This window comes from Nomascus leucogenys, chromosome 7b (assembly GCF_006542625.1).
Source record: "Nomascus leucogenys isolate Asia chromosome 7b, Asia_NLE_v1, whole genome shotgun sequence".
NCBI lineage: Eukaryota > Metazoa > Chordata > Mammalia > Primates > Hylobatidae > Nomascus > Nomascus leucogenys.
Genome location: NC_044387.1, coordinates 63,120,865 through 63,135,910, shown reverse-complemented (window position 1 = coordinate 63,135,910; position 15,046 = coordinate 63,120,865). Strand labels below are relative to the sequence as shown.

The 15,046-nt window shown below is 34.6% G+C and overlaps 1 protein-coding gene across 5 annotated transcripts in view; it reads left to right on the top strand.

Annotated features, from left to right (window-relative positions):
- Positions 1-15,046, top strand: part of INPP4B (inositol polyphosphate-4-phosphatase type II B) — an 837,221-nt gene that overhangs the window by 692,746 nt on the left and 129,429 nt on the right. For all 5 annotated transcript variants that reach the window (XM_003257752.4, XM_030816186.1, XM_030816183.1 and 2 more), the window contains exon 17: positions 8,031-8,234. In XM_003257752.4, the coding sequence (XP_003257800.1) occupies positions 8,031-8,234 (204 nt within the window). The remainder of the gene's footprint in view (positions 1-8,030; positions 8,235-15,046) is intronic.

Genomic DNA, 15,046 nt, shown 5'->3' with positions numbered 1-15,046 from the left:
GAATGTAAGATAATATTGACAATGAGACTATATATAAAATTTATGGAATCAGAACTTCTGCTGTTTATGATGGAGTAACATTGACCCTCCCATCTTAAACAACAAGAAAGTGGAAAAATGTAGACATAATGGTTTTTAAGCACTGGAAAATAGGTAACAAATTATGTGATCCTTGTAACTATCTGGATTTCTTCCTAGGGCAGTTCCTAGGCTGTAGTAAAAAGGAACCTAAACACTATCTTCTCAAGGTGAAGAGACAGAGATTAGAGCTTGGGAGGCCAAGATTGCTAGAATTCACAGAGCAGAGTACCAGAGAGGAAGGAGCTTCACACAGAAGGAACCCTGGAGATCTGTAAATGAGTGCCTTTAACTCTTTATGAGTACCAATCTATGTATGCATGAGAGTAAGCTACCCATGTCCACAGAAATAAATATTAGGAATAAGCTTATAAAGCAATTCCTCGTGGTCACACAGGCCTGGTAATAGTTTATCTTTCCACCAGTAAAGTGGTAAGACCTTTCAATACACCAGGAATTGAGTAAAGTCCTCAGAAGTGTATGGCCCTAGTAGTGGGACTAAATTAGTCTTAGATTAGAGACTGCTGTTAGTCTACCCTAACAAGGTTTGAAAACAAGGCTTGAAAGGATCCCACTGATTCCGAGTAATTTTACTTTGCCATAGAAAATCCAACATTATTTAAAGGAATGCAATAAAATCTGACAGCCAAGAATATAAAGTCAAAATGCCTGCCATCCAAAAAGCACATACTAAGCATGCAATGAAGCAGGAAAATATGATCCATGACCAGAAGAAAAATCAAGGAATATAAACAGAAATGACTAAAAAGGAAGAGAGGGAAGCATAAAAATATTGGCAGAAATCATGGTCAGAGTTTTTCAAAATTTAATGAAACTACAGACCCAAGAAGCTCAATATACTCCACACAGAATAAATATAGAAAAATAAACTGAAGTACATCATAATCAAGTTGCTGAAAAACAGAGACAGAACATTGTGAAAACAACCAAGACATAATAGAAAAAATGGGCACAAGTTTCTCTGACATTCACCAACAAGAATGATAGCAGACTTCTTATTAGGCTTTATGCAAGCCAGAAGAAAATAAAGTCACATCCTCAAGCTACTGAAAAAAAAAAATCCTGCTAACTCTCAAAAATAAAGGTGAAATGGAGACCATTTCAGGCAAACAAAAGCTGAGAAATTTCATAACAGATTTGTACTACAACAAATCATAAAGCAAAGTCTTCAGGAAGAAGGAAATGATACCAGGAGATATTTGAATGTACACAAAAGAATAGGCAATGCCAAAAATGGTAAATATGTGAATAGATTTTTTATTAATTCAAATGTGTTTCTTATATATATTTACTCTTCCAAATAAAAATAATACCAATGTATTATGTCCTTTGTAACATACTAGTGTAGCAAAGGCATAAAGTTCAGTGGAATAGAATAGAGAATCTAGAAATAAACCAACACATGCATGTTTAAATAACTAGACAAAAGCACAGCAGAAATTCATTACGAAAACAGTATCTTTTTAAAAAATTTAATGTTAATTTCCAGGATACATGTGCAGGATGTGCAGGTTTGTTACATAGGTAAACGTGTGCCACGGTGGTTTGCAGCATCTATCAACCCATCACCTAGGTATTAAGCACTGCATGCATTAGCTATTTATCCTGATACTCTCCCTCCCTACCATACCATCATCCCAAAGGCCCCAGTATGTGTTGTTCTCCTCTCTGTGTTCATGTGTTCTCATTGTTCAACTCCCACTTATAAGTGAGAACATGTAGTGTTTGGTTTTCTGTTTCTGTGTGTGTTTGCTGAGGATAATGGCTTCTAGCTGCATCCATGTCCCTGCAAAGGACATGATCTTGTTCCTTTTTATAACTGTATAGTATTCCATGGTGTGCATGTAGTACATTTTCTTTATCCAGTCTATCACTGATGGGCATTTGGGTTGATTCCATGTCTTTGCTATTGTGAATAGTGCTGCAATGAACATACATGAGCATATATCTTTATTATAGAATGATTTATATTCCTTTGGGTAGATACCCAGTAATGAGATTGCTGGGTCAGATGGTATTTCTGGTTCTAGGTCTTTGAGTAATTGCCACACTACTGTCTTCCATAATGGTTGAACTAATTTACATTCTCTCCAACAGTATAAAAGTGTTCCTATTTCTCCACAGCCTCACCTCCATCTGTTGTTTCTTGACTTTTTAATAATCACCATTCTGACTGGCATGAGACAGTATCTCATTGTGGTTTTGACTTGCATTTCTCTAATGATCAGTGATGTTGAGCTTTTTGATATCTGTTTATTGGCCACATAAATGTCTCTTTTGAGAAGAGTCTGTTCGTGTACTTTGCCCACTTTTAATGTGGTTGTTTTTTTCTTGTAAATTTGTTTAAGTTCCTTGTAGATTCTGGATATTAGACCTTTGTCAGATGGATAGACTGCAAAAATTTTCTCCCACTCTGTAGGTGGTCTGTTTACTCTGTTGATAGTTTCTTACGTTGTTCAGAAGCTCTTTAGTATAATTAGATCTCATTTGTTAGCTTTTGCTTTTGTTGCAATTGCTTTTGGTGATTTCATCATAAATTCTTTGCCTATGCCTATGTCCTGAATGGTATTGCTTAGATTTTCTTTTAGGGTTTTTATAGTTTTGGGTTTTACATTTAAATCTTTAATCTATCTTGAGTTAGTTTTTGTAAAAGGTGTAAGGAAGGTGTCCAGTTTCAATTTTCTGCATATGGCTAGCCAGAGGAAAACAGTATCTTTTCAACATACTTTGCAGAAACAATTGGATATCCATGAGCAACAAAAGAGAGAAACGTTATTCTTTTGGCACTGAAAAGGCTGTTGAATGAGGAAGGATTAGATACATGTTTTATGAAGGTCATCTTTATAACAATACATAGGCTGAGTTAAGATACTGGATTTGAATTATTGAACATTACTGGGCATCACAAAAAAAAAGAAATGCTTCTGGGAGACTTTGCTAAAAATACAAATTCTCATTTATATTTGTATTTGAATTGTAGTTCAAGGTTGGAACTCAGAAGTGTATATTTTAACATTGGTGGCCTTTGATAACATCGTAAAGGAAAGACAAGTTGAAGTGAACCAACCAATAAAGAGACTGTGGAAAGTATCCCTATGGAATGTAGAAAGGATCTTAACTGGGACTAGCTGTGGAAATGTAAGGATCGAGTTTTGAAATTATTGTAAAGGTATAAGTAGAATAAATTGCTGACTAATCCAGAAAATAGGCGTTAGTGAGGATAATTCAGAGGTTTGGACTCTGAGTTGTTGAATACTAATGATACTACTCAAATGGAAAATCTTGAAAGGACAAAATTACTAAAAATAAAAGAAAAACAACAAAATCTTGAGTTCAGCCTGGCATTTCTGAACTCTGAGGGCTTTTCAGTGAAAACAGTTGATAGAGCTGGTTCAGGAGATGGATAGAGATGGATTTATTAGACCTTGGCATAAAGATGACAGTTGAAGCTATGGGAAAATGGATTACCTCACCAATGAAAAAAGTGCTTTTGAGAAAGTGATTTAAGGTCCCTCGTGGGCTGACTTACCACATTTTGGGTGAACAGAGAATGATGAGTCAAGAAAAGAAACTGAAAAGGTCAATCAAGAAAGAGAAGCATTAGGATGGGCACAGTAGCTCACGTTTTTAATCCTAGCACTTTGGGAAGCTGAGACAGGAAGATCACTTAAGGCCAGGAGTTTGAGACCTGCCTAGGCAACATAGTGAGACCCTGTTTCTACAATAAAAATAAAAAATAAAAGTAAGATAAAATAATAAATAAATAAAAAGACCATCAAAGGTGCACTTGAGGGTTTACAATGAACTCCCATAAGAGTTTAAGAGGTAGGCACTGTAATTGTATGCAAACTAGGAAAAATGATTATGTGATTTTTCCAAGGGCAAATGGATAATATATATATATATATATAAGCTGCCCAGATGTTAAGTAACCTCCTAGCTGTTAGTCTAATATGCTTTCTTTTAGGAAATGTTGAAAATACATCAGTGCACTAATGACAGAGTATAGCACTATTCCTATATCAAGTAATTACAAAATATCAAATATCAAAATAAACAGGATTCTTGCTGCATAGATGATTACTAAAATAATAATCACTTGCATATGCCATTGGCTGCTTCTGCATTACAGATGGAATTAGGCATTGCCTTAAATTTTTTTCAGCGAGAATAAGGAGATTTCTAGGTAGAATAGAACTTTACTGACTTTGTTGAGATCTCTAGTGAAAAAGAGTGGTTTTAAATGAACATGTCTTAACTATTCCTCTGCCATTAATATTCAGGAAACTAGAAATTCTCTTCATTCATCCCCAGGAGAAGTAATTTTAGTAGTTTTATACTTGCAGATAATTCTGTGTGTTGCTCTGAAGAATAGTTGTATGGGTATATGAACTGGAAAAATGTTAGAAGGCTAGAAAACATTTCATTTTTTAAGGTAACATTTCTCTTTCATTTTCTAATATGAAAAAATAAAATAGATCTGCCTTACGTTCAGAGTTTATTCTTTTTACATGATATTATTAAGCTGATATTTTAAATAAATTGTTTGGCCTACTCTTATGATAACATTTAGATAGACTTTCTTTTTTCATTTAATATAGTTCATGCTAACTGAGAAATGAAAAAGGTTTTTCAGAACAGTCAATAGGCAACTCAGTGATATGGTCACATCCTTTCCATGACTTCAGCTTTCCTAGTATCGTCCCACTTGCAAGAATAGCAATAGAATAGTTCCCCCTTATCCACGAGGATATGTTCCAAGATGCCCAGTGGATGCCTGAAATCCCGGATAGTACCAAGCCTTGTATATACTGTTTTTTTCCTACACATGCATAGCTATGATACAATTTAATTTAAAATTAGGCACAGTAAGAGACTAACATGAGCTAATAATCAAAACAATTATAACAATATACTATAATTAAAGTTATGTAAATGTGGTCTCTCTCTCTCAAAATATCTTCTTGTACTGTACTCACGTGTCTTCTTGTGATGATGTTAGATGGTATAATGTCTACGTGATGAGATAAAGTGAGGGGAATGATGTAGTGTTAGGCTTCTACGTCAAGGCTACTTGAACATGAGCACTGCAATAACCTGACAGTCGATCTGGTGACCCAGATGGCACCTAAGTGACTAATGGGCTAGTAGCATATACAGCGTGGATACACTGGGTGATTTATATCCCAGACAATCTGAGGCAGGATGGCACAAAATTTCATCACTCAACTCAGAACAGCTGCACAACTTAAAATTTATGAATTATTTATTTCTGGAATTTTCTATTTACTTTTTTCTTTCTTTTTTTTTCACTTAATATTTTCAGACCAAGGTTGACCACAGGTAACTGAAACCATGGGAAAGCAAAAGCACAGATTAAGAGGGACTACTGTATACAGCTGTGTTGGGATTTAGTGACTACATTAATCTTTTCAAGCTGATTTATTTGACTGCAAAACATCAATGGTCTACATTGGTCTACATCACTAAGTAGTGCTGGTCAAAAAAAATTAAAATTTTTTCAGGTTACATGGATATCACAATGGGACATTTGGGTATTTTCTAAAAAATGTGATTCTATACACAGGATACTGGTGATCCAGAGAGTTTCCAAGAAGTCAGATAAATTTTGTCAGTACAGACACAAAGTGAAAGATTAGCTATTATTATGTTTAAGATTGTAAGCCTTGTATTCAGTTGTCCAAAAAAAATTCTGGGTTTTAAAACTGCAAGACCCTCCTGCATGATCTCCCTTGCCTTTGGTGGTAAATCAACTCAAATGAGATTTGAATAAATGAAGTGAAATCTCTGCATGTGATGGAAAGAAATTGATAGTGATTACAAGTGCTAGGGAAGATTTCATTGAGTGTCAATGAATATTTAGCTACATGGCAATTATATGAGTATTGTGGAGACTTGAAATGTAGTAGCAGGAATTCAAAGAAGGCAAGTTGTTTGGCTCTAAAAATAAATCAAAAGAATTTATTAAAACCATCAACAGGGAAATTGTTTAGTTAAGCTGAATGGGAGTAAATTCATGCTTTTAATATTTAAAGTCACACTGATAAGCACATCCATGCTGTATAAAAAATTATGTAAATAACATATTTCCTCATTTTGCTATGACTACACTGACTTGTTTGAGTACTGTCTAGCCAATTTTTCCATCAGCTTTTTATCTTTCATTCTCATTTTAATACTTCATTGTGAACATCAGTGAACACTTCTTTTTGTGCCTTTCTAGTATAAACTGCTTTTTATTTTGTTTTTCTGATTTATTCTGAAAAATTTTTCAATCTTTTATTCTTATAAATTATGTTTTTCATGTTTTGTTTTCTCACCTTCAAAGTGGCTTCAATGTGACTAATAACAGGATGTTTAAAATGTTCAACAAAATTTAGCAGTAAAGTAGTTACACAGGCATTATAGGCACACTTAATTATGAGAACTGGTAGATGTTCAAAACGCTTGGAAAGTTTGGGTTAGGGAAGAAGAGGAAGAAGGACAGAAACATCTAGTTTTATGGCGGGTGGTGAGTAGTGTGGAATAAGGGAGAAAGCTGCTGATTTGTTAGAAAACTTCATTCCTGTTCCATTTGTGCTGCCAATACGCCGTATTCCCTAAGACATATCACCACACTTCTTTCTTAGTTTTCTCATCTTGGATAATGAAGAGGTCAACTTTAAGATCCCTTTCACCTCTAGAATTTTATGATCTATGGCAAATAAGTTAACTATGCATATATAACAAAGTCTTACTGGGCACGTGTTTTGCATGGAGCTTAACTGGTTTTCTTTAGTTGTTGATGCTCACAATGAGAAGATTTAGAGTCTACTCTAAATAATTTAGTGACTACTAGTTAGGCTTGGAACTGTTGACCACATATTGAGAGTGCCCCAAGAAATAATGATGTTGAGTTATATCAATGGTGAAGCCAGCATTATCAAGAGTGTCTTATTAAATGGTGGCAATATCAATTATTATTCAATATAATGCTATGAGTTAAAGGGTCCCTTCCTAAGAGATTACAGAGTATGAATATGTTAACAATATGGGCCGTTACTTGACTTAGTCTCTACTCTTTGAACAGATCGTTAGGCCACATGCATGCTAAGTGTACTAATTACTGCACCCTTCAGTCTATTACAGGGTGAAACTGTTAAACATTTCATCAGGAAATTGCAAAGTACAGCTGTAAAGTTCTTTATTGTTGCGAAGCCTTCATTGCTATAGTACTTACTAGGTATTTGCCACCAGCTTGTAAAATCTACATGCCAAGTTTCACAGTAACCTCGTTAACATTAAGCATTACTGAAACAATTTAGTGGAACAGAGCATTTAGGAGGCCATAATAAGGAAAACAGGCCCGATGTTTTCATGAAGAAGTCTGCCTATGCCATTTCTACTATTGTTGCGATCTGTTTATGATACTAAAAAAAAAATCTCCTCCTCTAAGGATGTATGTCTTTCTTTAGTCTTTAACTGTTTAAAATATATTAGGCTGGTACAAAAGTAATTGCGGTTTTAATAAAATATACATAGCCTGGTTACATTTTCTTTTCAGGAGTGTTTGGAATGACTTGAAAGCTGCAGCAGGTAGATGTTGTTCAAATGATTATCCCCAGTGAAATTCATCTCCAGAGACAGGATTTGTGAAACTAAAAGGGAGAAGGTTGAGGAGACAGACGGTGTTCATAGTGCATTTAAAACCTCAGCATTAACTTTAAAACAGGAGGACTTAAGGCCTTGGCAGCGTCCCAAAACCAAACAATTTTCCATTGATTGGTATGAATCATTTTCTCTCCTTGGTGTCTGTACTTTTTCCACCATACACACCACTTAAGTACCAACAAATCTGCAATTGACCTTTTCACGGCTCTATGCTGAGATGCCTACCAAGGTGTTTCTAATCTTTGTCAATTTATTTCCAGACAGAGCTTTTTGTACATGCCTTCAAGGATCAACTTGTCAGGAGTGCTCTTTTAGCACTCTACACTGCAAGGCCAGGAGGCATTCTTAAGAAACCACCCTCTCCTAAGAGCAGCACAGAGGAGAGCAGTCCCCAAGACCAACCCCCACTGATGAGAAGGCAGGACTCCATACCACATCATTCAGACTACGATGAGGAAGAGTGGGTAAGTCTCTTGTATATCTCTTGCCTCTCAATGTTTAGTGATGAGAAATAAGGTAGGAATGATCAGATAGCTCTGCTTTTCATTTTAAAAAAATGGAAAAAATGTTATAACACAGATTGTGGATAAATGGGCCACATTTTTCCTTAGGGGCATTTTTTTTTGGAAGTTGAAATCTTGATAAAATTTATTTGCTAGCCAATGAATTATATATATAAGTGAGAATCTGTCATCCAAGTAAAGATGCAACAGTTACAAGACTCTACGTTTCCTTATTTATTGCCAAGCTATATAAAACATGAAAGTTATTTTTTAGAAGAAGAATAAAAAATCCTCCATGTTACTACTACTTAGATGCAACAAGTATTTTCATTGTTTCAATCCAGTGTTTTGGTTCTGGAAGTACTTTTTAAAATTATTCACATTTAAATGACAGTAGACATAGATATCTCGCAAATCCCTCTCGCTCAAGATTCTATAATGTAAGATCCTGCTCTAGGTGCTCTAAAATTTACAGAAGAATGGCCTCATAAAAGGATATGAAAAAATAGCTAGGAAAGATGAATAAACAAAGGAAATAAATATGGTGAGAGAAATTCTAGTTGGGCCGAATATGATGGGAGAAACGTGAAGGTGCACCATGGCAGAGGAACAGGGTGTTATTACTGAATCGATACATATAAATTATTCAAGAATTCTCCAAAGTATATGCATATTATACACACACACACAAAGGGAAATCTATTACTGTATCATATGTTTAACAAAAAAAATAGTGTGTTAGCCGTATTAGATGTTAAGCTTTTAGTTAACAATTACTTTTCTTGCCACCCTAGAATTTAAGAATGTTTGGGGAGTAAATTACTTGAAAGACACAGGTCTCCCAAAAAAAAAAATGTTATCTGAAAGGCTGTGAGGTGATGCCTGCTTTTTCTTTTGGTAAAATTTCTATCACAGAAAAGACAGAGCTGGGCTCCAAGAGGTAAATGCTGAGTAAGTGTTTGTCGTTGGTGATTAAAATCGCATTTCTCCCAAGGAAGCATTTTCAAAGAGCAAATCTAATATTTCTTTCTCCCTTTTACCTTCACCTTCTTCAGTTTTTTTTTTCACAGTTCCAAGTGTACACACCTCTTAACCTCTCTGAAGTTCAATTTTCTCAACTGTAAAATGAAAATAACAGCACGTGTTCTGTTAGCTCTTAGAGTGGTCATGAAATCAATGATTTACCCATGTTATGATGCTCCATTACCTGGAAAGGCCAAGGCAAATGCATTATATTACTTTAGTATTATTGTTATATGTTTCTTAGGTAATATAAAGTATATAATCTTATTATGAAGATTAATACTATCCCTTGAGATAAGTGGGGAAATTAGATATGTCATACAATGTGGATTGTGAATTTTGAAGAGTTTGAGTGTGTACAGAAAAGAAAATATATTTTATTTAATAAACATCCAGTGTTAACCTTTTGACAAGTAATTACCACTTTATATTAAATCAAGTGAGAATTTTGGAATTTTTCCCCCTCATTTTAATTCACTATGTTTTACAAACCCTCCCCCTCACCTTGACCCTCTCTTCCTGTTGAAAATAGTCCCTCTCCTTCCTTCCTTGTTTCCTTTTCTTTAGATAATTTTGGAAATCTTTTATTAAGTATTTTAAGTGGGAAGGTATGTAATGTTAGATCCTTAGTTCTTGGAGCTCAGAGTCTAGTGATAGATACAAGTATGTTAACAAATAGTTACAACATTTTGCAACAAAGCTTAGAAAGAGGCATGATAGAAGACAGTTTCTGCTAATATGATTTCAACTCAAAATTTTAAGTCCAGAACTGTCTTATGATGGGCAAAGAAGGAAGAAAGTGGGGACTGTATCATTAGCTGAGAAGTTTTACAGAGAACTATTCCTTCAGTCAGCGTTACTGAGTACCTGTTCTGCCTTATTCACTGTGCCACATGCTGGGGACAACAGGTGAACAACGTGGGCCCTCAGTTACTCCACAGCCTATTCAGGGCTGTAGAAAGACAAATGGCAATCGCAGTGTAGCCTTAGAGATGTACATGGGTTACAGCAAGAATGTGGTATCTATAGTGGTGTTGCCAGAAGTAATTCTGGAGATTTAAATCTAAGTACAAGTTAACCATTCAAGAAAGAAGATGCGGTGCCCTTTTAGATGGGGCATAATAGCTGACATGCAGAGAAAGGTAGTTAGTGTGTGTGTTTGTGCCTGTGATTATTATTTACATGTTTGTTTTAAAGTGAGTGAAATTTGAGCATGTTATATTCCAAAGGCTATGTGAGAGGCACGGAGGTGATAACTGATGGAGCAAGGTCCTTACAAGAGAAGGAAGAAAGTCAATGGTAGGGTCCAGGTGGAAGAACAGGCCCTTCTCCTGAGACTGCAGGGAGGATGTGAAGATGTGAGGGTGGTTGGGGCTGGATGGCTGCTTTTATCCATAAAGCAGAATGATGTGCTAAGAGAAAAAGATGGGGAGGACTGGAGGGAGTGGTGAAGGTTTCAAATAGGCACCGAAGAAATGAGTACTTGAGCTAATGAGTAACGTGAAAAATTTGAGAATAATTCCAGGCTTTGTGATGGGCCAGCAAAGGCTGGAGTATCAGGTGGCATGGTTGTTTGTTTAGCATTCATTATTCTTTTGAGAATATTTTCTAGTCTTCACACCAGGAAAAAAGTCTTGCTGATTCTTTTCTCCAGTTGATGAAAGGGTGTCATCTCAGTTTCTCTTGTTGTCCTTCAAAGGCAAAAGGAGTTGGGTGATAATGAAGGGCTGCATTGCTCTCTGCATCTCCTTAATGTCATTTCTAAGCCTCCTTCTGAACTCATTGTTTCTGGAGAGCATATACGAGCTTTGTCAAAATTTACCATAATTACAAGAAAAATCTTTCCCACTCAGAAAAGTTACTTCTATTTCTCTCCTTCTAATATAATTTTACTCTTTTTGCAAACAATAACCGAGTTTGATTGGTATATAACATTTTTATTGATTTTCCTTAGCAACCACTTTCTACTGAAAACATTCCTTCATCAAAGGATAGAAATCCCTTATAAAAAGATAGAAACAATAGTTCACCAGAGTCATAAACATTTAACATTATTCTCAAAGCTTTATCTAACTTTGATAAATTGAGTAAAACTAAAGAAAATGTAGCTAATTGAAAATGCCTTTAGAGACTGTGGTATTAAATGAATTAGAAACATAACTTTGTATACTCCTTTTTTAAATTAGTTGTTAGAAAAGTTTCAGTGCTGATTACAAGTCTAGTCAATACTGGTAGTAATTCAGTGTTTTAAATTAATTTAATTGGGTTTCTGTGATATTATGTGAAGATATTCCCTGATCACTTAAATTGGCTTACGTTTGCAAATAAGGTTACAGTAATTCCATTAAGCATTTTTTATTCATTTTACTTAATTTCTGATAGTGACTGTAATAATTACCTAACTTGAACAACTGTATTTAGCTTCTTATAATAAGTATTTGGGAAGCAAATAAATGGTATTAGATTACACTTAAATCCTACCCAGCTGATGCAGGTAAGAACCATTCTTTTGAAGTCAAAAAAGAGAATCCTGTTCACTCTAAATCACTACAAGGCTGTCCTTTCTCTTTTCAACTTGTTTTGTTGACAAAATCGATGGCATATGAATCTGGATAATAATTATCTAGTCAATATGGTAAAGATTGAAACTAAAATGAATGTTTACAAAAAAAGTCCGTTATTTGCTGAATTTTACTTATTAAATAATGGAACGCTTTAAGGGTTTATTTTCCTGAAAAGTTAGTAAACAATTAAACCCCAAAGGAATATTTGGGATTGTATAACAATCTGTGCCAAGGAATAGACTAACATAGCATTCTCTTTTAGCCAGTTGAGATGACATATTACTTTTCTTTCTCTACGTCTCTGCAACAGATGCTTCCAGCAGCTGGGATTCCAAGATTAGTTTGTCCAAAATATGAAAGCATGTCATTTAACCAAACTATTAAGTTGACCTAGTTTTTGTGGTTTCTAATAATTCTGAAATTCTGTGGAACACTGTGATTTAATTTCAAAATTACTATAGTGATAGGTTAAGGGCTAAATCTGCCTACTTCTATTCAAATCAATTGTTAAAAAAGAAACTTCTGATCCTTTATATTCTGATCCATTCTAGCAAAGTACAAAACTAGAAAAACAATTCTTAGTATTTAGACATACATAAAACCCGTTTTCAATTGAACTACATTTCTGTATCAAGCGGCATTTCAGCATCCAAATTATCCAATTAATTCCCTTCATGTTACAAATATAAACCAAATTTAAAATTTTACTCTTCTTTCTTAAGCTAGGCAAATATTTGCTATTTCTTATTATGTTAAATGTGTTTATGTTACATAAACACAATGGATGATCCATCCATATTAATTTTTCAATAATTTTATAGACTTTAGAAACAATAGCACAAATTCGTAGTAATATTTATGTAAAACATCCTATTAATAAACTCCATAGATAATCTAAAAATTTGTGGCCATTCTGTAACTCAATACTACCAAAGATTGTGTTTGGGAATAAGATTTATATGAACCATCTTCTGATATATTCCTTACAAATTTTATACAGTTCATTTTGTACTATACCTTTCTCTAATGATGCCTACAGCAAATGTGAATGCTTAACCCGTTTATGCCTGAGGTTGCAATTTTTTGAATTTCTGCATGAGTGAAAAATCAGACCTTGGTGATGACCTTGAGCAGTAGGATATAAATAACTCTGCGTGCTTAGCATTCCAATAATGGAACACTAGGCATAAGCGGGCCAAGCTTGACAGGAGCATTGAAGAGCTATTTATACTGCCATAATTGGTAGCAGTGAGCATAGACAGTTGCAAGCATTGTTAACTGTTGAGGACAAAACCTATTTAGCCAGGTATCTCCACCGGAAATCTATAGTGATCTATATTCCCAGCTTCTCTTGTCCAACTACTCTGTCCATCTTAGAAAACATTACCTCTACAGAAAAACATTGAGACCATGCATAATGCAGATACCTGTGAAAATTAATATTCAAAAGATTTTGTTCAGTTATCTGATTGGCTAGATGTGATTTAAAACCATGGTCCTGATCTTAATAAGAAGGAGATAAATCATTCTCATTCTTTAGAAGTAACAAATTTTTATAGACTACTTGATATTAATCTATGATGAAACTTTTTCAAAGCAACACCTTATAGCTTGGTTACCTAAATGAGTATTATGTCTACTAAAATATGGCCATTTACTTCTAAATTTTGTAAGTGATAGATGCATATGTATGTGTGTTTATATATTAATATATATGTATATATATATCCAACTTCAAATCATTTTGTATAATAAAGCATTATTCTTATATTACAGGAGCACATAGCCTAGTGAACACTGATTATAATCAGTTGTTTATGTCTGTTTTCTCCATGTGTTCATGAACTTTATAAGCTCTGATAGGAAAAAAACAATGTCTCATTCACTGTCGCATTTACACAGTGGAGCATGTGAACACGAAAGGTACTCAATACACATTTACAGAATAAATTAATGTCTTTGAAATTTGTCTGCAGATTGTGATTTTTATTTGTCTTCTTATTTTGAAACAGAGAATATTTCAACTTAATATAATTCTGCACTATGTCCAGTAGCTTTTCTCCCACTGTAATTCATGAGTCCTTTTGAGGATTTTGTTTCTCCCCTTCAGTGAAGAGTACCCAGCTGTGTCCTTCTCTTCTTGTTTCTTATTTCCCAGTGTCTTAATCAACTCTAAGATGACTATTCTAGCCATCCGCAAAATATCCCCCTCTCCCTAGTGCATATTTCCTAGTATCTTAATCAACTCTGTAGTGACTATTTAAGTCATCTTCAAAATATCTTCAAATATAGAAAGTGGTAAAATTCAAGATAGATACAGAAAATCAGAGATGACCAAAGCTAAGGTCATGACTAATGACGGCCTTCAGAAGCCTCCAGAAACCAGTGATGGCAACTTTATTTAATTATTAATGTGCAAATTACAAAGGTTCTAATTACACAGAAATAATTTCTTCAGATGTTTCCTGGCAAATATAAATTGAAAGTGACTAGTTGTCCCTTGTCCCAGCTTTTTCTTTTCTTTTTTTTATCCCTAAGTCACACATAATAGGGTTGTATGGTTTTGTTAATCTTAAAAGGAGGAGGGAACACTCAAAGCATTCACTCTCACCATCAGAAAGGGCAGTCAAAGGCAGGGAGAATGGGGCCAGTTGTTCCCTATATGGCAACTGAATGTGTTCTATCCTCTCTTTTCTTGATGGATGGGAAACATTCCTGAACTTCTCTAGTCTATATCACCCAAGAGAAATGTGCTTTGAATACTTATCCAATATTAAGGTCCACAAAAGGTGATTAAGCAAAGTTCATGACTGTCCATTAAAATGCACAAATGTTCTATTAAAGAAAAGAAACCCCAGACGGGATCTTTATGTGCATGCATATTCATGAAATCCTGCCAATTTCTAGATTTTTCCCACATGCAGTTAATATTTTCACCTATAAAACCCCTGTTTTATAACACCTAACACATCCTATACATCCTAGCTCAATGTCTTTTTCAGAGTTAATGTAGGAATAAGTGAATGGATAGAATTGCTGAATCTGCAGCTCATCCTCCAATTCAAACCTGTATTTTAATAGATATTTTATTTCTATTAATGTAATTAAATAATGTAATGATTATGTAAAATAACGTAATGATTTTCCTGCAGTTCTGTACTGGATACCGTCATCTCCCTTGGATAT